The sequence below is a fragment of the Chamaea fasciata genome, unplaced genomic scaffold (assembly GCF_029207755.1).
Source record: "Chamaea fasciata isolate MVZ Bird 193981 ecotype frontalis unplaced genomic scaffold, bChaFas1.0.hap1 SCAF_2, whole genome shotgun sequence".
NCBI classification, from domain to species: domain Eukaryota; kingdom Metazoa; phylum Chordata; class Aves; order Passeriformes; family Sylviidae; genus Chamaea; species Chamaea fasciata.
Genome location: NW_027094087.1, coordinates 114,099,757 through 114,125,689, shown reverse-complemented (window position 1 = coordinate 114,125,689; position 25,933 = coordinate 114,099,757). Strand labels below are relative to the sequence as shown.

General features: G+C 45.0%; 1 protein-coding gene across 4 annotated transcripts; it reads left to right on the top strand.

Moving 5' to 3' along the window:
- KCNJ15 (potassium inwardly rectifying channel subfamily J member 15) lies at positions 1–23,951 on the top strand. Of its 4 annotated transcripts, none has more exons than XM_066177547.1 (2): positions 1–66; positions 21,811–23,951. In XM_066177547.1, exon 2 carries the CDS (start codon positions 21,827–21,829, stop codon positions 22,928–22,930), a length of 1,104 nt encoding a protein of 367 aa, XP_066033644.1. In that variant the 5' UTR covers positions 1–66; positions 21,811–21,826; the 3' UTR covers positions 22,931–23,951. The 4 variants fall into 4 exon arrangements, with proteins under 4 accessions (XP_066033644.1, XP_066033643.1, XP_066033641.1 ...); XM_066177546.1 differs by having other exon boundaries at positions 32–304; XM_066177544.1 differs by lacking the exon at positions 1–66 and adding an exon at positions 17,503–17,846.
- Positions 23,952–25,933: the final 1,982 nt, after the last annotated feature.

The following is a 25,933-nucleotide window of genomic DNA, read 5'->3' as shown; positions in this document are numbered from 1 at the left end:
TTTTTTTTTCCTCTCTTTCTCCCTCCCTCCCTCTCCTCCCTCCCTCTCTTCAGTTTCTTTATTCAGGTAATTCCAACTCAGGCTTATTTCAACTTGTTTTTTGACTGACAGCGAGGGAAGGGAGACTCTCCGAGGGGGTTTGTTTTGTGCTGGATTTTTTCTGTTTGGTTTTTTTTTTATTATTTTTTTTTTTAAATGCACACATGCTTTATTGAAAAGCCGCCCAACCTTCTATAAAAAAAGATTGTTTGACTTGTCATGACGATAACATCTAGTAAGGAATCTGAACATTGCTCTTTTTCAGGTAAGAGGTATTTGTCAAAAATCCATACATGCTTAGCAGTGCTTTGGGAGCTGTGTGGAGCTGGAAGCTAAGGAGTAGGTGCTTTTCCTATTTTTTTTTCCTGTATTTTGGTAGTTTAAGGATTTAGAAACTGTGTGTGAAAGAAAAAAATGTTTATAAAATTGTGCCTTTTTCTGGATTTTGACATAGAGGCAGTTCAGCAGTTAAGCAAAAGCTGTCACTGTTTGGTCTTTCCACTGATGTGAAGCACTGAATGTGGAGTTTGTAATGCATGGGGCTGAGATTTTTATATGTTGGGGAGGGGGACAGATGCTGAACCTGTGTTTGTCACTGTTTGCCTGCCAGGGATTTTTTCCTGTAGAAATCCAGAGTGCTGTTTAGAGTGCTGGAATCAGAACTTTCAGACAGCTCTTGCTCTTTTTTTTTTTTCTTTTTTTCCAATGCAGAAATCAGTTTTCATTGACGTGGTGGGAAAAACCTGCCTGGAACTTTATCCTGTCCCTGTTACCTTTGTGTATAAGGAAAGAGAACGTCAGTTTTCTGTGGAAGGTGTAAAGAATGCAAACATGTCTGAGTTGGAAAACTTCAGGCATTGCCTTCCAACTTTTGCCTGTGTCTTCACACGACTTGTTTACGACAGGTCTGGCTTTTTCCTCATAATCACAATCGAAGCCCGTGGTGCAAATTCCCCTCTGCTTTTCCACTGCCTCTCTTTTTCTTTTCCCATTGGGATCATTCTCCAGTGAGAGGTGCAGATAAATTCTCTTTCTCTCCGTGAGGTGCTGGTTGTGAAGAGGAACAAAGCTGCCTTTCCTTTGTGAACCAGGAATATCCACAGCACTTTTGAACTAACCTTGCTCCCTCCTACATTGTATTTAAAGGCATTTCTTTCTGATCACAGTGCCTGTGTATTTACCTACTAAGTCTGTGTTTTCTTGTGATTTCTTTTTCTTTTTTAATTGGAGGGGAAGGTGAAGATTTGCTGCTAAAAAATGTCTTCTTTATTTCCCTGGTTGTAAAATGTCACAATGCTCTCTGCACTCCCTAATAACCAGCTAACAGGAGGGAGGAAGCAAGCCTGGAGTGTAACACGGTTGCTGGTTGTACACTCCAAACTGGCATCACGTTTATAAAGCAGAGTTTGTAGACCAGACCAAAAACTTCCCCAGGAATTTCATCCCAGTAAATGAGGCATGGCCTGGAGACAAAAACAGCAGCGGATGACTTGGGCTTCAGTCTTCCAACGTACATACAATAATTCAGTCTGTTACTTTTTATAGAATTTCAAATGAAAACAAATAGTTCTTATTTTATCCTGGCTCCTCAGGCAATGAAGCAAACAAGCCATTAGCCCACAGCCCTGATTGCAGCTGCGTTTTTTATTGATTTATCCAGATTGCATTAAAGCAGTCTGGAATATTATTTCTGCCTCCTGTCCTCTTTCCCTCTCCTCAGACACACAGTCCACAGAGACAGGCTGTGTTCTTTGGGAACAGGTGGAGACCAAGGCTGGGAAGGACCAAAAAAACCCAGAAATGTTACTGTTTTACATGCTGAACCTCAGAGCATTTTGAAATAAGTTTTGATTCACTTTTCTTCAAGGAAAAACAAGGCAGGTTTTGGGGTGATGCCTTTTTGGTGTGTTTGCTTGATGGAGGGAAAAGTCTTTACCTTTAGAGGCACTTTGTATGTGTATGAAAATTACAAAAATTACTGATTATCGTATGAGACGGTAAAAATCAACTTTGTCAATTGACTAGGAAGGAATTTACTAAATGCCAAATATCTGAAAGCTGAGCTGTCCTGAACCCCTTGGGAGGGGAGAATGACTTGAGCGAGTTATTACAGGCTTGAGCATCATTTCAGCATTCGGTGTGGCTGGATGTGTTTGTTAATATGGCAAAGGGCTTGGAGTTAATATGGCAAAGGGCTTGGAGTTAATATGGTAAAGCACTTGATGTTAAAGTGGCAAAGAACTTGATGTTAATAATGGTAAAGGGTTTGGTGTTAATATGGGAAAGAACTTGATGATAATGTGGTAAAGGGCTTGGATTTAATGTGGCAAAGGTCTTGGTGTTAATATGGTAAAGAACTTGGTTTTAAAGTGGCAAAGAACTTGGTGTTAATAAGGTAAAGGGCTTGGATTTAATATGGTGAAGAACTTGATGTTCAAGTGGTAAAGAACTTGGTATTAATATGGTAAAGAACTTGATGTTAATGTGGTAAAGGGCTTGGATTTAATATAGCAAACAGCTTGGTGTTAATATGGTAAAGAACTTGATGTTAAAGTGGCAAAAAACTTGGTGTTAATAATGGTAAAGGGTTTGGTGTTAATATGGTAAAGGGCTTGGATTTGATATGGTGAAGAACTTGATGTTAAAGTGGTAAAGAACTTGGTGTTAATATGGTAAGGAACTTGATGTTAATGTGGTAAAGGGCTTGGATTTAATATAGTTAAGGGCTTGGTGTTAATATGACAAACAGCTTGGTGTTAACATGGTAAAGAACTTGGTGGTAATAGGGTAAAGAGTTTGGTGTTAATATGGTAAAGAACTTGGTGTTAAAGTGGCAAAGAACTTGGTATTAATATGGTAAAGGGCTTGCATTTAATATAGTAGTGGGCTTGGTGTTAACATGGTAAAGAACTTGGTGTTAATATGGAAAGAACTTGGTGTTAATATGGTAAAGAACTTGGTGGTAATATGGAAAAGAACTTGGTGGTAGTATGGCAAGGAATAAAGAATAGAGGAATAGAGTAATAGAGTTTGGTGTTAATATGGAAAAAAACCTTGGTGGTAATAGGGTAAATATTTTGGTGTTACTTTGGAAAAGAATTTGGGAGAAATCATGTGCATGTTCCTGGAGTCAACAGAGAAAAAAGCAGCTTCCAAGGTCTGGCTGTGCATGAAATGAAACTCCTGCTCGCTCTCTGCCTGTCTGTGCTGGGTGGTATGAAATGCTCGTGGATTCATCACAAACCAGAGAATCTCTGCCTCCTCCTAAGAGCAGGAGATTGTCCTGTATGACCAGTGTGGGCAATTGTCTTTGTGTGGCCAGCACACCCTGAGGTTCACAGCAAGGCAGAGGTCGTGGTCAGGCAGGAAGGGAACAAGATGTGACAGGATTGAAGCTTTAGGTGTTGTCACCCTTCACTGGACAAATATTGCTTGGACATGAGGAGGGATTTTTGGGATAACACCTCTGCGGTTCTTTACACCCATTGAGGAGAAAGGTGTTTGGCCAATTTCATCTTTTGCTAACCTTCTGGTGCCTCTGGCGAAAGTAAAGTGCTGGGACAAGTGTTGGTTTAAGCATTTAAACCATTTAAAATCATATTTGGCTACTTTCTGGTTGGTTTTTCTCGTGGAGCTCCTCAGCTGGATTTGTCTGTGTTCAGAGAACCACCTTCTCTTTGTCATAATTCAAAAATCGTAAAGTAAAATAAATATTGACTGGGACAGTAGTACAACCTGATCAGATTAATTTCATCTCCATTGTTTCAGCTGAGGGGTTTCACTGTTGGTTGTTCAATCTGGTTTGACATCATGAACTTTTCTTTATCTAAAATCAGCATTTTTACACTGAGAATATATGATAAAAGTGGTTATCTGTTCAATATATTACCATAATCTGTAGGGAAGGAATATATATAACAATGCACCTAATTAGATGACTTTAAATGATGTATTCTTACCATGAACTGATGAAGAGAAAAGGGTAAAATATATCACGAAGAAAATTTCCCCTTTTCGTCTCTAGAATTACACAGCTTAACAAAAACATAAAATAGATACAAATAAAATAAAATAACCAGAATAAGTAGGATATAATAGAGGTTTGCATTTTGACCAGTCAATAAATTTTTTTGGTTAAATGATTTTAATTTCATTTTTAATTCCCCAAGGAAAATGGCAACCAGACAAATGTTTTTTTGGATTTTCTGAGCTTGCCTGTGAAATTTCCCCAAAGTTTCCCCTCGTTTTCTGATCAGCAATGAGCAGGATTCACTCCAAGCTGCCCACCCTGGAAACTTCCATACCAGCTGTCCTTTCCTGAACCCCTCCAGCCTCTCACCCAAGAAAACAGATTTTCATTTTCAGAGAAGGCCAAAAGTGCATCAGCACCTGGGAGGAGGTGTTGGAGTTGTTGCAATCCTGATTCATTTCCTTGTGCAAATGGCAAAACTTTCTCACAAAAATAGGATGAAAAACTGAAAAACTTTAGAGGCAACGTTTTATTTTAGCCCCACACTGAGTTTGGTTGACTGGCACAATCAGAGGCACTTGGTGGTTGATCTCTGGATTGTTCCCAGCTTAATGTTTTTAGATTAAAATTCCTTCTCCCCTAAGAATAGGCAGAAAATTAATTGTTGTAAGGGAGTCTGTTGGGGTTCCTGGTCCTTGAAGTTCTTTCCTATTCTGCTCTGTTGTTGGAGTCCAAAAAATCCTAAAAAATTGTCCAAAGAAACTCCAAACCATCACAAAAAAAAAGAAATAAAAGGCACTGAACCTTAAAAATATCATTTTGCAACAAAAATGGATAAAATTTAACTATGTTTTTGGACACAAATGTACAAATGTAAAATGTACTTCTTTTCTTGTCAGAATAAAATGTCCAAAGCTGTGACTTGATCATGATCCAAAATAATACTTATTGGTAATAAATCTTTCTGTCCTTTTTTAAGGGCTCAGGCTGAGAACGCAAAATCTTATTTTAAGAAAATGTCTTTGGGTTTTGTTTTATTGGTGTTTTTGTTTGTTTGTTTGTGGTTTTTTGGGTGGTTTTTTTTGTTTTGTTTTTTTGGTTTTGTTTTTTTGGTGCAGAAATGCAAAACCACACATATCAGTGAGGCAAGCCCAGTGATTTATCCTCCTACTGTATCTCAGTGTGGGGTTCTGCCTTTGCAGGTGTATTTTTGGTTGATAAACAGTGAAAATGTTTGAGAGGACAGCATGCCTTTAAATGCTCCAGTGCTCCTTTAAATCTTATAACGAATGATTATATCATCAAGGAAAAGCTTTTGCCTGTGATTGCTTTACAATCGCAAGAAATACAGAGAAATACAAGAAATTTGTTAGGCACCCAAGATGTCACATAAAGACTGAAAATGTCTTAGAAATCAATAATAACTCTTCTGTTCTCACAAGAAACTTTGATTTAAGCACTTTTCTACATAAGTTGAAATATTTAGAGTGAAATCTGCAGGAAAAAAAAAAAAAAAAAAAAGCTGGAAGAACGACCAGATCCTCATTCCCCAGCCTCAAAATGAAGCAGTGGACAAGAATTTGCTGAGTTCCTAAAACTCCAGGTGCTGCTAATAGAAATTGCTCCTGATCTTCAGTTTCACTCAGCTTGAGGCAGCACATGCCACCAAATAATTCAGGTTTGGCTTTTTGCTCCATATCAACTGATCACTGGCTCCCATCTCGCTAAATAAACAGCAGGTGAACCACGGGGGAAAGGAGAGGAGGCTTTGAAATCACACCATGAAAAGGGGAAGCTGTGAAAGAAGAGCAGTGGCAGAGGTGTAGCGTTGCAAGTTGTTCATATTTTGGAGTTGTACTAGTAAAAAAATATTGGGGGGGGGGGCTGGACACGAGCCCTGGGGTGTCCAGGTGGGCAGGAGGCCCCTGGGCTGGATGAGGAATTGTGTGTCCAGCAGGAGCAGGGCAGGGATTGTCCCTCTGTGCTCCAGGGCTGTGTCCACTTGTGGCTCCTGCAGGAGAGACCTGGAGGGGCTGGAGCGTGTCCAGGGCAGGGCAGGGAGCTGGGGAAGGGGCTGGAGCCCCAGGAGGGGCTGAGGGAGCTGGGCAAGGGGCTGAGCCTGGAGAAAAGGAGGCTCAGGGGGGACCTGGTGGCTCTGCACAAGTCCCTGCCAGGAGGGGCAGGGAAAGGAGGAGAGGAAATGGCCTCAAATTGCACCAGGGGAGGCTCAGGGTGGAGATTGGGCAAGGAAATTTCCCTGGCACAGTGGTCAGGCCTTGGGATGAGCTGCCCAGGGAGGTTTGGAGTCACTGTGTGTGGGAGTGTTCAGGAGGAGTCTGGAGGTGGCTTTGGGGACAGGGTTTGGCTGATGCTGGTGCTGCTGGGTGGCACTGGGTGATCCTAGAGGGCTCTTCCAGCTTGGATGATTCTGTCATTTTGTGATCAGGGATAAGGGAGCCTTTTAAACCTCCAGGCTCAGTGAATCCATATTTTGGTGAGGGTTGTTGGGACAGTTTCCATGTTGACAGGGAAAACCAAGCTGACCTGTGACAGGGAATGTCACAGGCAAGAACCTTTAAAGCAGAGCACACATATCCTACACCTTATTTTAGATTCCTAGATGGGTTGTCCTCATATAAGAAACTTGTTCATAATCTTCAGTGCATAATCTGCTTTTTTTCCATCAACTGAACCATGTGTGTGATGGAAAGGGCACATCATGGTGTGTAATCTCACCTGGGATCCCACACAGCCCAGCATTTCCCATGGGATTTCACCTGAAAGGCTTCAGCAGCACAGCTCAGACTGACCTGTGTTTATTTAGGATATTCCAACTTTAAATGCACACCTGTACCAGGTAATTAACATGTGTAATTCTCATCCTTCCAGGAGAAGAGTGGTACCTTCACATACACTGGGACAGTCGATTTTCATGGAATAAATAAACTTGGCAGCTTTCAAAAGCTCTGGCCTTGCCATAGAGGTGCAAGGAAAAGACAATTTCAGCTGTTTAAAAGTTCAGGGTCTGGTCTCAGGTCATCCGGCACTGCAGGGAGATGGGCACATCCATCCCTCAAGGTATCCCAGGTTTCCATCCTGGAAAAACGTGTGCTATGGGGGTCAGGGCAGCAGCTGTGGAAAGGTTTGACTGTGACCTTTAAGGTTATAATGAAGTGAAAGATGTGTTTCAATTCATGAAGGAGAAATTAAAATGGTCAAAATAGCAGAAAAGAAATAAGATTTTTTTTTTATCCCAGAATTTTTTGAGTGGGACAGATGAGGAGGACTGTGAGCAGGAGGAGCATTGGGAAATGTTAATTAATAAACTGAAACTCTGGACTGGAAGAAAGGGTGGATTTTGGAGATGCTGTGGCACCAAGCTGCCTGCAGACCACAAGTCTGAGCTGTGCAGCAAGTGGAGCAAGGGAAGGGCTTTCCAGAAAGAGTTTTTCCTTTGGGAAAGGCTGGGTTTGACAGGGTGTCACCAGAACAGTGAATGGAGGAGTTTTCTGCTTTGCCACTCAGCTGCCACCTGGCTGGTGGAGTGACAGTCCCTGGACTCTCAGCAATGCCAGGATCTTAAACTCCATCCGAAATCTGCTGCAGTTTGAGGCATTCACAGCCCTGCTCAGCTGCTTCTTGCCACCACTCATCTTCAGCACTTACCTACAAAATATGAATTCTGTTCAAACAGCACTAAAATAGAATCTAAACAGCACTAAAACAACACAGAAAGGTCTACCAGCTACACATTTCCCATCAAGTGTGTGTTTTCCAATGAAAATGGAGGCTTTATTAAATATTACAGGAAAAGTGCAGAGGGTTAGAGATCAAAAAGGTTGGTTTTTCCACTGGAAGAATGATCTCTTGTGGGAGATGCAGTTGATTTCCTCATTTCCCAGTTATTCTTTGTGCCTAGACCGAATTTCCATTGATGCATCGAGCCTCGTTGCAAGGCGACAGAAAATAATTGGGTGTTTTTTGTTCTCATAAATCAGGCAGCTTGGAAAACATCAAAGTGCCTCCTGAAAGCCACGGCATCTGTAAAACTCACAGAAAAACAAGGTAGAGGAGCTGCTAAGGGTTTTTTTTGGTTGGGTTGTTTTTTTTTTTTTTTTTAAATACATTTGCGGTGTCCTGAGCGCAGTCGGAAAAAATTCTCGGCGGAGCGGGAACAATGTTCTATTCAAGCCTGATGACTCCAGTGATCAAAGCTGGACCTTCCCAACTGTAAAAGATTGCAGGAGCCTTGGAGATGACATGGGGGATCATAAAGGAGCAGCCATAAAGATAAGGGATGTGTAAATAAACCGGCAAGGCAGGCTCCTTTGAGGGTAAAGGAAACGCAGGGGCTTTGAAAAGCAGCGTGAGGTTTTTTTCCTCTCTCGTTTGGGGACATTATCACTGCTTTTATTGAGGTTCCTCAGGAACTGTGAGAAAAAGAAAAACCGAGGAGGGAATCGTGGTTGTGTTCCCAGATCCCAGCAAGCAGGACAGGCTGTGTCCCTCCAAGTGTCACTTGTCACCAAACCAACCCACGTGGTCCTCACAGTTGGCTGAGGCTTTTCAACCAGAAGCCTTAAGGGCTGAAAATGCAGGTTTAGATGAGAAAACACCCGATTTTGAAAAGTGCAAAAAAAATTGTATTTTGACTTTGTGGAGGCGAGATGTCACAATCTGTCACTCCAAGGAATGTTTTGTTCCTCACCTGATTTAAATGAGACACTCACACACTTTTCAGTGCAAACCTCAAAAAGAAAGGTCTAGTTTTGGTTTGAACAAACAGCCAGACTGACCTTTTTATATTTTGTTGGTTTGTTTTTCTTTTTCGATTTTGCCAGAAAAGTTGAAACCTTTTTTTTCTTTTTCTTTTCTTTTTTTTTTTTTTTTTTTTTTTTTTTTTTTTTTTTTTTTTTAATTTTGTTCTGCTATTTCTGGTTTGGCGAGAAAATCCAAAAAACATTGATGTGCACCAGTACTTTCATGCTATTTCCTCCCTTTGCGAAGCCACAGTCTCTGCAGCAGACTGAGGGGTCTGTGTCATGGAAATTGGCAGGGATCAAGCAATTTGGGAAAGCAAGGAGGAAAACAAAGATTCTTTTCCCTCTGATTCCTTGGGAGTTTATCTGGAGGACACAACAGAGAGGGGCTGTGTAACCTCCTTGAGTCAAGAAACTCAGGAAACTGCATCTTCTTTAAAAAAACATTATTTTTATTCCAATTTTTGCAGATATATGAGTGACAATCAGCTCCTGTACAATGTTAGCGTGTTGCTGATGGAAAAGATAAATAATTAAGCTGGCCTGTTTTAATTTCCATCACCTAAGAGTGAAGGGATACAAACCAGCCCACGTCTTTAAACCCATGGGCTAATTTCAGCTTGGCTTGGCAGGTGAACAGAGGCTTCAGGAATTATGTTCCAACAAGCTCCATGAAAACAGGGAGCTCTGTAAGTCAGGGAGGATTTATTAATGCCTTCCCTGAGAAGAGGAAATCAAGGGGGACCAGCCTGAACCAGGCATCAGAGAATCCCCATGGAGGCCAGAGAAATGGAAAAGGCTTTGGATGGAGCTTGTGTGCTTGGTCCACCACCTTTCTCCAAATTCAAATCCAGGCTGGACAGGGTTTGGAGCAACCTGGGATGGTGGAAGATGTCCCTGCCCATGGCAGAGGGTTGGAACTGGATGATCTTTAAGGTCCCTTCATACAGGGATTCCATGAATTTGTTGGTAGCCCGAAAAATACCCCGTTAAAGGGGGCTGAAGGCATTTCCACTTGAAACTCCCCAGTGTTCCTCACCACTTATCCTTGATTTTCTCTCAGCCCCCAACCTAAAATACCTGAACATTCAGGAGTGTTAAGTACTTCATATGAGCAGAATGGAGTTTTACCAACCATCAGCTGCTTTTGCTTCACATTTCTTAATTTTAAAATCTCCTTGGCACTTCACAATTCCAGCTCAGAGTCCCAAGCAAACACTGGGGCTGAGAACCTCATAAACCTTAGGAACAAACCATTCCCATGGACAGCTCTGAGGTTCTTTCCTCTATCTTCTCTGAAAGCACAGGTATAACTAAATTCTTCCTTCTCCTCTAAGTGGTTCTCCCCCTAAAATGTGCAGGAGTGGGGAAAAAAAGGGCATTTTTCCACTCATTGCAAGGAGAGTAGGGAAGCTTGGCACACGAGTGAGCTATGTACTGGAATTTGGGTGGGTCTAGGAAAAAGCACAGACTTCAGTGGAAAACATATATGGGGGTGTGTGTGTGTGTGTGTGTGTGTGTGAGCAAAAGCCTTTTTAAAACCTTAAATTAACCACATCCATGGATTGGTCAGGAACAAAAGATTTAAAAAAAAAAAAAAAAAAAGAGAGAAAGCTGCCCTGAAACAAAAATTTTTGGGCAGTGCTGAGGATAAGCAACCCTACACCAATGGGGAAGTGTCACTGATATATTTAATTCTTGCCTGACCACCTCAGGGGAGCAGGTGAAAGGCCCTGGTTTGTAAATCAGCCCAGAATTTTATTGGTTTAGAGGACCCTCATGACCACTTCTGTCCCCTCTGGCAGCTGCTGAGGGGCAGCAGGGTTGGGACAGGAGTGGGGACAGGGATGGGGACAGGGTGTGTGAGCTCCAGGGTGACCCCAGCACACCTTTTTCTGGGAGGTGTTTCAGCAAAGGGCTTTGCTCTGAGAGAACAGCCCCAGGTGGTGGTTCCTGGTCCTTGTGGATGTGTCCAAAACTGGACGTTTGAGGAAATGATTTTATTTCAAGATCTAGAGACTTTTTAAAGGGTAATAATGGCCCAAAGGGGGACATGTGTGAAAGAAGATGAGTCTACAACTGACTTTGGATAGAGCAAAATGTCCCACATCAATGTTTTAGATTTGCAACTGCTTGTGCTTTAGAGAACTGGGAATCACGGAATCACAAAATTACAGAATCACAAAATCACAGAATCTTCTGGGTTGGAAGGGTCCCACAAGGACCATCAAACCCAATTTTTAAGGGAATGACCTACCCAACCTTGGTGTTTTTAGCACCAGACTCCAACCAGCTGAGCTCACACACCATGGAATGATATTTTAAACAGTAGGAATAAACCTCTGACTTCTATGTAAGTGCACATGAATGCCCATGAAACATCCCATCCTGAATCTATTGGACACTACTGAATTTTCTTTCCAGCACTTAAAAAATTTTTAAGTTTTGTTTAGGTGAAGTAGCATCCAAACATTTGTTTGAGATGAAGCAGAGTTTGCTCTCCATTTATCAGATCTGGACCATCAAGGGAAATTGGTGCTTTATGTAATTTGAAATTTTCTTAATGCAGAGACAACGGGGCGGGAATGAACATTTTTGAAGATGTTGTGCCCGTCAAAAAGAATATTGCCCACAATTGCTGTAATTCACTGTAAAGTAATTAATTATCCAAAAAAAAAAAAAAAAGTCAGTTATATGTGCCAGTAGCATCATCTGTTCTTTGCCTAGGAGAGAAAGACATCCAATACAAAAATAATTTAGGTTTGGGTGAGGGAAGTGGGTATTTTGTCTCACAGGCTGCATTTTGTCAGCATGAGAGAAGAGTCTCTTTTTGAAAACATTTTCCACAGTGTGAACTTGTTCACACAGGCAGGGCAATTCTTCATAACCAAATAACTTCCTGAGAAAATCAGCTTGCAACAAGTTTTAAGGTGAAACCCTGACAGACCCATCCTTCTTTCTTGGAAATGTGCTTTGTAGGGTGGCAAACGTGGCTCCAAATTCACTGGTGTGTCCTGGCCATGCAGAGATGACAAAAATTCGGATTATTTAGCGCGTTACTCTGCATTTATCATTGCTCTGCCTACATGAAGCAGCACAAATCAGCTACAACAACCAGGTTAAAAGGATCCAGGGATTCTTTTATAGGAAAAAAACTTTACTCCAGTAACAGCGTCCACCTTCCTGCTGGGTCAAGTTGTGCTGTTTCCCCAGTTAGATTTGATTTTGTCCACATTAGGAACAGATGAAAAAAAATGTTACCAATATATAGACCTTTAAATAAAATGATTTTTTCTTCCCTTACCAGCTTCACGGCCTTTTGCACTCTACCATTACTTTCAGTACTATTGAGGTTTTTAGATATTTAAAAGGCGCAGGAACTTTAATATTTTTTGGGTGGAAAAACTCCTTTTCATAGCCTGACTTTTCAGTGTTGAGATTTAGTGGCTGCACAGAGCTGAAAAACCATGAGCAGGTTTATCTCTGCAGAGTGTGTGTCCACAATATTTGTGGGGTTTTCTTGGGGTATTCAAGCAGTTCTTTGTGAGCTCGTGGCATGGGCTAAAGGAGAGCTGTGATTTACTGGAAATGTGATTTATAAGGGGAGAAAGCAGAGCAAAAACACTCTTCCCCAGCAGCCTTGAGGGAGCCTCACCCCCATGGCCACACCTCCACCCAGCTCTGAGAGAGCCCTGGTGTGTGCAGTGACTAATTAAAAACAAACCCCAACTTGACTGGGACACAGTGCAAGGAACTGGCACAAGGAATTGTAATCAAAAAGAGAGCTGCTGAGCCCCAGGATGTGTTCCTGCCCTTGTAGGGTTGGGGTACAGGTAGGAGATGATGCTCTGCTGGTGCTGGAACCTGGTGTCTGATGCTGGGATTGGGGAGCCAGGGGTCTTGTCATGAAAAAAAAATATATATATATAAAAATTGTAAATTGTCTGCTCTAACTGGTCTGAAATGTCCCATTGCTGCCTGATAAATGTCTTTCCGGGCCCAGCTGAGAGTCAGGGAGAAGCAGCAGCCCTGGGAAAGGCAACCTGCAGCTGTTTTATCCCAATTTTTGAACGACCAGCAAAACGCCAGCTTTCCTCCCTGCCATGACTTGGCACGCTCCTCTTCATTTTCAACCACCTGCTGACAACTGAAATTAAAAATCCAGAGGAAGTGTCTGTTTTGGGGTTTGTTTGCTGGCTTGTTTTTAAACAAAACCAGATTTTTATTAGGCCAAGAAATGAATTTGGAGGGAAAAGGCAAACAAACAAGAAAAGAGAGCAGAGCAGTTTTCTGTTCCGCTAACCCCTCTTCGGCTCTGGAACAGATGCAGCAAATTTCAAACCAGCTGCAGACTGGCAAATCACTTTCTCTGAGTTTGACTTTATTATTATTATTATTATTATTATTATTATTATTATTATTATTACTGTTGTCCAAAGTGATGAAGTGATGGGTGAGTAGGTTAAAAACAAGGTGCTGTCCTTTATCTGCTTTGAAAGAAGGGAAAGCAAGGACACAGCCAACCTATAGTGAGCAGGGAGTGACAGTCCCAGCAAGCTTGTGATGGAATCATGGAATGGCTTGGGTTGGAAAGGACCTTAAAACCATCTCATTGCAACCCCTGCCATGGGTAGGGACACCTTCCACCGTCCCAGGCTGCTCCAAGCCCCAATGTCCAACCTGGCCTTGGACACTGCCAGGGATCCAGGGGCAGCCACAGCAAATCTGGGCACCCTGTGCCAGGGCCTCTCCACCCTGCCAGGGAACAATTCCTCATCTAACCCTATCTCATCTAACCCTACTCAATATCTCATCTAACCCTACTCTCTTTCTTTTTTTTAAAATTCTTTCACATTTTTCCTCAGTCAGGCAGATTCCCCTTTACTCTCGGTACAAATCAGCCAAGAATTTTCACCTCTGTCTTGGCGGCTGCTGTCGCATCCCTGAGGATTTGTTTCAGCCCCCAAAAGATGAAAGAAGATGGGAAGCGAAATAAAGGTTCCAACAGGGACACCTCCCACTGTCCCAGGCTGCTCCAAGCCCCAGTGTCCAACCTGGCCTTGGGCACACACAGGGATCCAGGGGCAGCCACAGCTTCTCTGGGAATTCCATCCCAGCCTGTTCCCACACTCCCAGGGAACAATTCCTGCCCAAGATCCCATCTATCCCTGCTCTCCTCCAGTTTAAGGCCATTCCTCATTGTTCTGTCACTCCCTGTCCTTGTGAAAAGTCCCTCTCCAGTCTCCTTTAGGATCTGGAAGGCTCCTATAGGGTTTCCCTTACAGAAATCCAGTCCAATCCCTTTCTTCTCCTGCTCACCTGGGAGGGGATTCCCTTCCCCTTGAACTTTTTACAGCATCACCTCAGCAGTAAATGGCTTCAGACTAATTCATGACTAATTATTTTCTATCTCCTTGCCTAATGAAGCTGCCACCCTGTGACCTGAACACTGAGAGGGAACACAGACACCCCTCATTTGGGAACAAAACCATGAAACTCTTGGCACATGAGCTCGTGCAGGTGGATTTCAGCCAGGTGATTTATACCAGGCAGTATCCAGCGAGGTAGAAATCAAGGGAAAACATGCCTTTGGGGCAAACAACTCACCCACCTCAAGCCCCAGCCCTGGAATCAAACAAAAAAAGGCAACATCAGCCTCTCTGGGTGGCTTTCCCCGGGAGTTGTGCTCTGGAGAGGTGACCTGTCCCCACTCAGGGATGGGGAAGGCAGCAGGAGCTGTGTGAAAACACTCTCCCAGCAGCCAGAGCAGCTGGCTGGCCAAGGGCCCGTTCCCCAAAAAAGGGAATTAAGTACTTAGGAAGGACTTAGGTAGGCCTGGGTTGACTAAGTGAAAAGCTATTTTGCAGAAAATCCCTGCCCAGCTCCTGTTTCGTGCTGGAATGTGTCCAGGTGTCTTCATCCCTGACCCTCAGCCTGCTGGGTGCCCAGGAGCTCTGCGTTCAGGCATGCCACAAAAACACCACATGGATTAATTGATCTTGTGTCTGAGCAGGAAGAGCCAAAAAAAATGAGGCATTCCTTGGCTTGTGTTCAGTCTTCTCCCAACATATCCCCTCGCTCTCCTTCTCCACCTCCCTCCTGCATTGCAAGGCTCCTCAAACCCTCAAACTTCCCAAAATCTGATCCTTGGAGGTGAAGGTGGGACTTCTCCTTGAGTCTGAGGCTCTGTTCCCACATTTCTGACTGATAAGGAACTGGGAAGATGGAGAGGGGACTAAATGCACTAAATGAAGCTTTGGAAAGCTTGGAACCACTGAGAACAGAGTTGTTGCTGCCTGTGGCAGGGGGGTTGGAATGACATGACCTTCGAGGTCCCTTCCAACCCAAACCCTTCTGTGATTCCCTGGTTCTCTGATGGGATGGAGAGGTCAGGGATGGGTGGTGTGAACCCACAGGGAGATTTCTGCTGGACATAAAGCATTGTGCAGTCAGCTGCACACTTCTCTGGGGGTGGGGTAAGGACTCTTGGTTTGGATGCTTTGATGGAGAGGAGAGGAGAGGAGAGGAGAGGAGAGGAGAGGAGAGGAGAGGAGAGGAGAGGAGAGGAGAGGAGAGGAGAGGAGAGGAGAGGAGAGGAGAGGAGAGGAGAGGAGAGGAGAGGAGAGGAGAGGAGAGGAGAGGAGAGGAGAGGAGAGGAGAGGAGAGGAGAGGAACAGGATACAAAACAAAATGAGGGAAAGCAAGACAATGAGTGACACCCCTGTGGTAAATAGAAATATCTCCCGGGTGGAAGAATGACAGGATTTAGCTGCTGGAAGTCCCCAGGGTCATCCTGGAAGGGGATGAAATTCTGGCAGGGACTTGCAGAACAGGACAGCAGTTGGCATTAAGCTCTCTGAATGTTTAGTCCTGGCTTTATATTGGCTGCTAAGCTTGACTGGGATAAGACATCACCCCTGTTCTGTCTCAGCTTGGTTCCCTCTTTGTGCTGAGATATTTGATGTTCCCACAGCAGCTGAGATGTAACTGGAAGTGGAAGTGCAGGCTATGAGCTCGATGAGCGAAATGCAACAATAAATGTCCCTTTCAGCCTTGCAGAGCAGCTCTGGCACCCAACTTCCCAGAAACGGAGAGGGCAAGATCCCAGGAGTCTGTTCAGACTTGTCTGTGTAGAAAGAGCCAGGGGACGGTTTGCACAGCAAGAATGAGGAAAGGGTTTGTGGGTGGGAAGAGCATCACAGCACGGGCAGGTTCTGAGTGCTTAACTGCTCTCCCAGTGTTTGAAAATACTTTGGAGCAACAGTGTGCCAGCCAGGGAAGCATTCTAAAAGCGTTTTGTACTGCCCTGCTGAAGAAAAGCCATTCATAAAAAAAAAATAAAAAAGGCAGGACAGGTTTCTGGGGAACCTTTCTCTTTTTTTTTTTTTTTTTTTTTCCCCAGCTGTGCATAAACCATATTGCTGAGCACAAAAAGGACAGTTTCCTGATTATTAATATGTTAACATATTAATATTATGACATTAATATATTATATTAATTTCTTCCTGAAGGAACACTTTGGTGCACTTGAAGGATGTGCATGGCCAAGCCCCCTGCTCGTCCCCAAGAGCCCAGGGCGGAGGCTGGAGGGCAGGATTTTGGAATTGTGGATGCTCCCCTGCAGTGTGTTAGCTGCTCACACCCTTGCAGGATGTTTTTTTTCTCCCCTTGGAGGCCTGATCCAGAGACTTGGGAATCACTGGGAGCTTCTCCATGAATCTCAATAAGCTTTGAGTCATCTTTTGCCTCCATCCTGCCTTCTTGCTTGTTCTCCTATTTTTTCACATCAGTGTTTTTCCAAAGGCTCCTCAGTGTAAATCTATAATTACTGCAAAGCCTTGCACCCTGTCCTGGGGAAAAACAACATTCCTGGACAAATCTCCCTCAGAAACAACACACAGACTTCTACAGCTTTAATTCATCTTCCATGCCCAGCAGGCAGCAGCCTAGGAGACACTGGATTTGGGTTTTTGCATCCTTACCATTTCTCTGTGAATGGTTGTTGCCCTGGCCCTGCTCTGAGTGATGTAAAACCCGTCTCTGCACCCCTCAGCCCTCCCAGTGCTGGCCCAGAATGTGCTCCTGCTTTCACCTGCTCCTGGAACCCAGATCGGAGAGAGTGACCACCCCCAGGGCTCCCCTGTGCTGATGGGTGGCTCCAAGGTGGAGCTGAAGGCACAACTTTGGGAGCTGATTTTGACTTGAGGGTGTATTTACAGTTCTCTTGCCTCAGTCTTTTTGTGATAAAAGCCCAAAATGTGTGAGTTTAGCTTTTCAAGCCTGTGTGTCACCACTGTCTAGTGGATCCTAGCACTGAAGGGCCCTTTTTGGAGCCCAGGGCGGCATGTCCAGCTGTGAGCTGTGGCAAAGCACCCTTTGTCAGCCTCTCCTTCCTTCCCTCCCTCCTCTCCTGCTCCTCTTGAATTCCATAACTCAGGCACTGAGGAGGATTTTGCTGACTGACAGCTGCACAGCCCAACCTGGTGCACAGCCCAGAGGGAGCAGGATGTTCATGCTACGCAGAGCACTGAGAATTCAGGAGGCACTTTTGTAACCTACTGAACCACATCAGACCCAGGAAAGATCTGAAGATTATGCAGCCCTCCTCAATGTTTTCTTTCCTCACCCTGGACTTTTCATTTTTTTTTTTTTTCAGTGCCAAGCCTGCTAATGGTTTTTTTTTATTATTATTATTATTTTTTTTTTAATTTGCTGGTTGAAAAAACAGCTCAAGTTCTGCCCCCATATCAGAGTGGCAGCGAAGCATGCGTGAGGATTTGCTCCAGTGGCAAAGCCATATCTGACTGGGGAGAAAAAAAAACAAAACAAAACAAAACCAAAAAAAAAAAAAAGAAAAGAAGGGAAAACAGCTGAGGCCCTTAGAACAACTCATGCTCCTGTGTGCTTTTAATCACTCGTGCCTGCCAAGAGAGATCTTGCACAAGCAAAGCTGGCTCCATGCAGGAGGAACATTTTTGCGTGTGTGCGAGCTGGCTCCCTGGTAATGTGCTCCCTGGAAGCAGTGGCAATGTGCTGCTCAGAGCCCTGGCTGCTGGAATTACCTTAATAATGGCAAGGTATTCGTGCTTGGTGGGTTGGTGTGTGTGTTTTATTGGCTTTGTCTGCGCTCAACTTCCATATGCTCTGAGGGGGAGTCTCCCTTTGGGCTGCTCCAGAAGGGCTGGTGAGGAAAGGAGGTAATGCAGAGGGCATTGGAATGCTGGACAAGCCTGAGACAATTCCATTTTCTTCCCTCTTGAAGTACGTTTCCTTAACTCGACTTTCAGCTCAGTTTTATTTGCAGCTCCACTTTGATTGACGGCAATAAAAAGTTATTTATCGGCGTAAAATCAGTGAGGGAACAGACTGAAGGAGTTCTTTTAATTTAAAAATGTGTATTGCTCTTATTATTCAAGCTTGTTTGCTCTTATTAACTTACTGTGGTAGATGTGCTTTGTGATTCAGAGTGAGCATCAACCAAACAAACCAAAGTATTTTGGCTGAGGTGCTGGGGTTGATTGTCAGGGCAAAGAGTGTGAGGTGCCTCTCTAAGATGGGAAATAGCGACGCAGGTGCTATAATTTGGTTTTTTACACATACAGACACCTATAAATGATTTATTTTGGGATATTATCGGGGTCACCTCACTCAGGAAGCGGTGGGGAAGTGGGAGCAGGAGAGAATCTTCATCTGAATCCTTTTTTTTATTCTTTTTACTAGTGATGGTTTCATCAGAGTTTCTTCCCACAAGTGATTGCTGCCAGTGATAAGGGAGGGGAGCAGAGACAGCCTGACAGATCCTCTCTTCCCATGTCAGCGTGGCAGGGAAGGGAAGTATTTCTGCAGGGAAAGGAAACCAAGAGGATTTTCCCTGGGGAGGAAAAGAGTACTAGAGGAATTCAGGATCACGCAGGAAAGACTGATGTGAGAGAAAAAAAAAAAAAAAAAAAATACCCTGCCACCGAAAAAAGCACCAGAAATTGGCTGGGCTCCATTTCAGGAAGTGGCTGTAAAGCTGAATAACTTTGTCACAAATCAAGGGAGGACACAAAAGATGATGAGGGAGCTCTGAAAAAGCCTCTTTCACCTGTGGCAGACTCCAAAATCCCCCACTCTGCCACATGTGGGGATCAACATCACACATGGGGAGATGGACAGTGAGAAACAACCCTGGCTGTGAGCTGGAGCAGTCTGGAGCGTGCCAGACTCGTCCAGCGCTGAAACAAATCTTCACTTCTCAGCTTAAAACCTGAAATGGCAAATTTTACAGCTGTCCCTCTCTCTGTTGGTGCAACCCAGGGAAGAGACTGTGCCTTGGAACTTCCTTCCTCCTTCCTTTGAGGGGGAATTCTTCTGCCATGGCATTTTGGTGTCATACCTGTGGTGCTGTCCTTCAGCAGGTCTGGAGATGTGGGAGGCTGCAGGTTCAGGATTCTTTTCATTTGGGGCTCTTGGACAGGGAACAACCAGGGCAGAGCAGAGAGAGGGCAAGGGCTCTTACCAGGCCCTTGGGAAGGATGAATCTTTTCCTTCCCTGGGAGGAAGAATTAATAGAAATAGAATTCCCAGATTTGCTGTGGCTGCCCCTGGATCCCTGGCAGTGCCCAAGGCCAGGTTGGACACTGGGGCTTGGAGCAGCCTGGGACAGTGGAAGGTGTCCCTGCCTATGGCAGGGGTGGCACTGGATGGTTTTAAGTTCCATTCCAACCCAACCCGTTCCATGATTCTATAACTGTTGTTATTCCCACTGCATCCCACGCACATAGGCCAACCTCTGGTGCAGGATCCGGGATCTCCTGGGCATGGCAGAGCCATGGGGAGTGTGGAGAGCTGAGTGTCCTTGGGCCATCCCTGACCTTGCACAGTTGATCCTGACCTTCAGATACCCCTGTCCCTGCCCCTGCAGCCCAAACCCACCAGCTGCAGCTCCAAGGAGGAAAGGTGGAGCCTTGGCTGTCCCCATCCCTGTGACCTCCAGGGGAGGAGGAGCTGTCAGCCCTGGGAATGGCTCCCAGGAGCAGGGGTCCAGGTAGGCTGAGCAAGAGGGTGGGATGGGGACGTGCCACCAACACTGGAGCAGAGATCCCAGCTGTCACCTGGCACAGCATTTTGTGCCAGGGAGACTGAGGTGTGCAAGTAAAGGCTGAGGGGAGGTGTGCTTGAGAAAGAGAGGTGTGCTGAGTTCAGAACAGACTTTTGGGCATGTTTTAAATCCATGTCCCTTCCAGGGAGAGGCTCGGTGTGGGGAATGGAGCCTCTTCCTTAAGGAACATGCACTTACCTGAAAGGTTTCCCATTAGAGGCTGCACATTTTTACCTCCCCCTGTCAGTGGTGCTGGGGTTTGGGTTGTCCTGAGGGGCAGTTGTATGTCCAGTCCTTCCCAGCCCTACCCCTCCCAGCCCCCACATTTCCTCCCGTTGTTCTTTTCCAGATCACTTGAAGGTTTTTTCCTGTTTATTATCCGGACGTGCTGCGCTCTGTGTGTTGATTTGACTGTCACATAAGGAATCTCCTACTGGGATCATGGGTGCACTCCTTTGCTTTCATAAATATGTATCTGTGGCCATGGTTCATAGCTGTGGAAGAGAAATGTTGGTGATTAAACCAAGACTGGAATATTGTTAATGGGGCTAAGTTTAATTACCCTTTCCCAGAAAACCTGCAAGAGTGTGTTGAGTACAGTCACAAACAAAAATTCTCCTTAATTGACATAACAGGAAAGGTACTTCAGAGAGCAATTATGCTGATGTCCTGGGCTGGCACATGTGTGTCCCCCAAATATATCTTGTACTTCCTGCAAAATTCTTTTAAGTAGCTGTAAGGAAGACATTTTTTTTTTTCTTTTTCTTTTTTTTTTTTTTTTTTTTTTTTTTCCAGCAGTTGGTGAAAACTAATCACTGACTTGGAGGCTCTTTTTGAGGAAAACAATGGGACAAAACAATGCCTTTTTTGTGAGACCTGCCAAAGCACAAAGGATGCATGGGATGTTTTTTTTCTTTGTTGCTTTTGTCAGCAGGAAGTTTTGTTGTTGGGAACGACTATAACATGCACTGTCCTTGCTCTACGTAATCTCTGTCTGGTCCTGAGAGCTGGATCCCGTTCCCTGCCTTTTCCAGCTGGCACGGGCAGGGCTCTGCCTCACCCCGGGGGCTCTGCCCAGCCCTGGATGCCCGAATTCTCCCTCTCCATCCGGATTGATGCCCAGTAAATAAATCCAGGAGTCGGGTCCTCCAATCATTGCTGGGGTTGCACAGGTCAGGGCCCACGTTTAAAATGCTGACTTTGTGAATTGCTTCCTTTTTTAATTTTTTTTTTCTCTTTTTTTTACCTCAGGCAGCTTAAAATGTGGGAGTGCTGTCCAGTGCAGGCAGCTTCAGAGTGTTGCACCCAGGTGTAAAATATTCCAGACCTCGCCTTTGATGTGCTCAGGTCTGCTTTGTTTCCCTCTAGGTTAGCTGTAGGTCCGTCACAAAAGAGCCAGATCCGACTGAGTAAATCACTTGTGGAAGTTAATTGTTCCCAGTGAAAGCTGGTCTGGCTCATTCTGCCTCTGTCGCAGGAAGGGACAGAGGTGGTGAGCTGGATCTGCGTCCTGAACCCAGCGACTCTAATTCTGATCAGATGTCTCTCTTCAGGGCATTAAAGAAAACCTGCTCACTAATCAAAAAGAGCCTCTTCTCTAGAGAAACGTAAGGAAAAAAAAATATATTTAATGCCTTTTACAGAAATAAAGTACTGATATAAAATTTCAGCTCTGACAAATTTCTTTTGCAGGCTATCATAAAAGAAACCTACTTCTCTGTGCTTGGCAGGCACCAGATTCAAACAATGATTTTTTTTTTTCCCCCTGGAAAAAAAAAAATCAAATTATTTGTAATGTCAGATACTGTACGGTGGTAACTTTATATTCCAGCTGTTTTATATTCACTACTGCTGTGTTTAGATTATGTTTGTGCTTCTCTCCATCAACATTTTCACGTTCTCCTCGAAGTTGGCTCTGGCTTTGTTGAGTAACAGCTTTCTTTTTCTTCTCTCCTCAGGTCTGAGGCAGTGAGGATGGAGCCCACCAAGATCAACATGTCCCGTGTGCCCCTGGTCAGTGCACACAAACCCCGCGTGATGTCCAAGAGCGGCCACAGCAACGTCAGGATAGACAAGGTGGATGGCATCTACCTGCTCTACCTGCAGGACCTGTGGACCACGGTCATCGACATGAAGTGGAGGTACAAACTCACCCTGTTTGCTGCCACTTTCGTCATGACCTGGTTCCTCTTCGGGGTGATCTACTACGCCATCGCTTTCCTGCACGGCGACCTGGAGATGAACAAGTTCTCCCCGAAGCGGGAGCCGTGCGTCAAGAACGTGGATTCCCTGACTGGGGCCTTCCTCTTCTCCCTGGAGTCCCAGACAACCATTGGCTATGGGTTTCGTTTCATCACCGAGGAGTGTCCCCACGCCATCTTCTTGCTGGTGGCCCAGCTGGTCATCACCACCCTGATCGAGATCTTCATCACGGGCACCTTCCTGGCCAAGATCGCCAGGCCGAAGAAAAGGGCAGAGACGATCAAATTCAGCCACTGTGCTGTCATCACCAAGCACAACGGGGAGCTCTGCCTGGTGATCAGGGTGGCAAACATGAGGAAGAGCCTCCTGATACAGTGCCAGCTCTCCGGGAAGCTTCTCCAGACCTACGAAACCAAAGAAGGAGAGAGGATTCTGCTGAACCAGGCCAGCGTCAAGTTCAACGTTGACTCCTCCTCGGAGAGCCCGTTTCTCATTTTGCCTTTAACCTTCTACCACATTTTGGATGAGAGCAGCCCTCTGAGAGACCTCACACCTCAGAACCTCAAGGAGAAGGACTTTGAGCTGGTGGTGCTCCTGAATGCCACGGTGGAGTCCACCAGTGCTGTCTGCCAGAGCAGGACTTCCTACATCCCCGAGGAGATCCACTGGGGCTACGAGTTCGTGCCTGTGGTTTCCCTCTCCCCAAACGGAAAGTACGTGGCGGATTTCAGCCAGTTTGAGAAGATCAGGAGAAGCACAGATTCCACTTTTTACAGTATGGACTCTGAAAAGCAAAAGCTGGAGGAGAAATACAGGCAGGAGGACCAAAGAGAGAGGGAACTGAGAACAATGTTGTTACAGCAGAGTAACGTTTGATTGGATGGACAGACTGTTCTGAATAATCCTTTTTTCTGCAAACTGAAAAAAACTCATACCCTCTGTGCTGTATGTCTGCTGTGAAACCAGAAGTGAAGCCCTTTTCAGGATTATTTCATTTTCAGCCCTATTTCAGCAAATAGCCTTGGTGTACAGTGAATCTACCCCTTTGGCTGAGTTGTTAATCAAATATTTTGTAATTAGGCAGGATTTCTTTGTTCCTGACCATGACTTAACAAAATTGGGTTCGTGTTAAACCTCTGCCTTGTGCCACCCCTGAAAGCAGACACGCCACTTTCCGTTTGGAAAGTGAAACTGGATGCACTGTGCTGATTCCCTCAAATATTTATTTGACGTGGTTTTACTGTGAACATGCAGGGACAGCACGCAGCACTGCCAGAGGAAAAGGTGCTCCTTTGAAATGTGTACCTTTAAAAATGTATATTCTCATTCCAGGGATCACCTGTGTGGGGATTCCTGGCGCTGAAAGTAAGTTGATTGAAGAGGCAGATGGTTGGATGTGGGAAGAGCTTCAGGGAGGGGTTAAACTCCTTCTTAAATCTGGAAGGAGGGTGACAGAGCAGTGCTGGGTGGTGGGAAGAGAACTCGCTCTCTGTCTCTGCTGCTCAGAGCTTTGATTTGTGATTGTTTTAGGATCACTCACTGTGTTTTTTTTTAACCTTGCTAATGCCTGATTAGTGTCTGATAGCAAAAAGGGGAGGTGAGGGCAGGACACACACAGGATCACAACAAGTAATCAACTAAGGTTGCAGCTGGCTTTGAGACACCTGTTTTTTATCCAATGTAAATAGTTTGTAACAGCAGCATAACAATACAGTTCTACAGATCGCTTGCTTTGCTCCGGACCGTATTTAATTTTGGTTAAAAGAAAGCTGTGTAATGTCTGTAGACAATATTTACTTTTTTTCTGGCAGCCCTGAAGGACAAGCATTCCTCTCATCCAAATCAATTTTGGGCTACTAAAACCATTCCATTAATAAATGAATTTAATTTGAGCAGCTCCTGATCTCTTTGTGGCACGGGGAGAGGGTGAAGGACCCTGGAGATGTTGAAAGAAGCTGAGTGCTTGAAGGAGGCATTTGGCTCTGGCACAGGAATTCTGTGGGAATTCCGCAGCTCACTGCAGTGGCCAGAGGACAGGTAGCAAACCAAGTGGCAGTGGTGTCCACGCAGCATCTCTGTTACAGAGGCTTTTTAAATGGGAATTTGACATTATTTCTGGCTCACATCACTTTGGCAGCTCTCTGAGTTCTAGAGATTCTGCTCCTCTAAAGCTTTGGCAAGGAAAAGCTGTTTTAAATGGGTTAAATGGCCTGAGAGCCACCAAAGCTGGCAACGATGAGAGGGTGGGGGATTGGCACCAGATGATCTTTAAGGTCCTTTTCAACCCCAAACCTTCTGAGGTGCTGTGACTTTTGGCATCATTGCACTTATTTATTTTTACCAGTTACTGTGCTGAGCATCCCAGCACCATGTGGCCTGGTGGGATGCAGTGCTGCAGTCTGCCATACTACATTCTAGAAAGCAAATGAATCCAGTTTGCAGCCTAGAGAGGCACACAGCACGCCGAGCACAGAGGTGGCACCAGGGATGGATGTCAGGGAGAAAGGAGCACACACTGCAGGGGCCTGTGGGGTGTCTCTGAGTGGGGCAGGGTGGTGAGGAGGGGCGTGAGAGGCTCACAACTACTCATTTTTGTGAAGTTTTGGCTCTCCTGTGGGGGAAAATACATGGTAGAATCATAGAATATAGGATATATATAGAATATAGAATATCGAATATAGAATATAGAATATCGAATATAGGTAGAATATATGGTGGAATCATAGAATCATGGAATGGTTTGGATTGGAAGTGATCATCTTCCACTGGCCCAGGCTGCTCCAAACCCCATCCAAGCTGGCCTTGGACTCTTCCAGGGATCCAGGGGCAGCCACAGCTTCTCTGGGCAGCCTGGGCAACATCCAGGTACTTGTTTGTAAAGAAAAACTTAATCCACAGAGCTTCTCTACCCACTACAGAGTGAACAAGCTCTCTCAAATCACTGTAGGTGGGTCTGCGTGGCATTTATGGAAGGAATTTCCAGGTTGTTTTATGCTGTGTGGTAGCACAGGTCTGCAGCCCCAAATAGAGGATGTTAGTGTTTGAGACACGGGTTGTTAATTTCAAATTTTCCATCCCTTTTCCTGATTTCTTGTTCCATCACACTCATACATTGTGTGTGCTCCAAGAATTTTTGTGGTCACTTCATCCATCTGGGGTTTGTGTCCTGTGACTCAAAGATGCTTTGGGATGCTGAGGTGAAAGTGCACAGGTGTCTTAACCCTTCATCTGCCAAGCCCTAACATCCTAACATCCATCTGATGATGACCTGATCCCTTCGTACACCAATCCCAAAGTCCAGCCACTGTGTCCTTAGACCATTCCAGTTATCAGATTATCCTGGAAGAAAAACCATCTTAAATCTTCTTAAAGCAGAACCTTTGAAAAGAACAGGGGAAAAAAATCACAGAAATATTTATGTCTGACCTTTTGGTCCTACAGGAAGAAGAGAAGAGAGAAGAAGGGAAGGGGAAGGGGAAGGGGAAGGGGAAGGGGAAGGGGAAGGGGAAGGGGAAGGGGAAGGGGAAGGGGAAGGGGAAGGGGAAGGGGAAGGGGAAGGGGAAGGGGAAGGGGAAGGGGAAGGGGAAGGGGAAGGGGAAGGGGAAGGGGAAGGGGAAGGGGAAGGGGAAGGGGAAGGGGAAGGGGAAGGGGAAGGGGAAGGAGAGGAGAGGAGAGGAGAGGAGAGGAGAGGAGAGGAGAGGAGAGGAGAGGAGAGGAGAGGAGAGGAGAGGAGAGGAGAGGAGAGGAGAGGAGAGGAGAGGAGAGGAGAGGAGAGGAGAGGAGAGGAGAGGAGAGGAGAGGAGAAGAGAGGAGAGGAGAGGAGAGGAGAGGAGAGGAGAGGAGAGGAGAGGAGAGGAGAGGAGAGGAGAGGAGAGGAGA

Coding starts and splice junctions, on each gene's coding strand:
- KCNJ15 (XM_066177544.1), top strand. CDS start 17,728: ATGCAGGAGGAACATTTTTGCGTGTGTGCGAGCTGGCTCCCTGGTAAT. Junction 17,847..21,810: donor ATTACCTTAATAATGGCAAG/GTATTCGTGCTT, acceptor TTCTCTCCTCAG/GTCTGAGGCAGTGAGGATGG.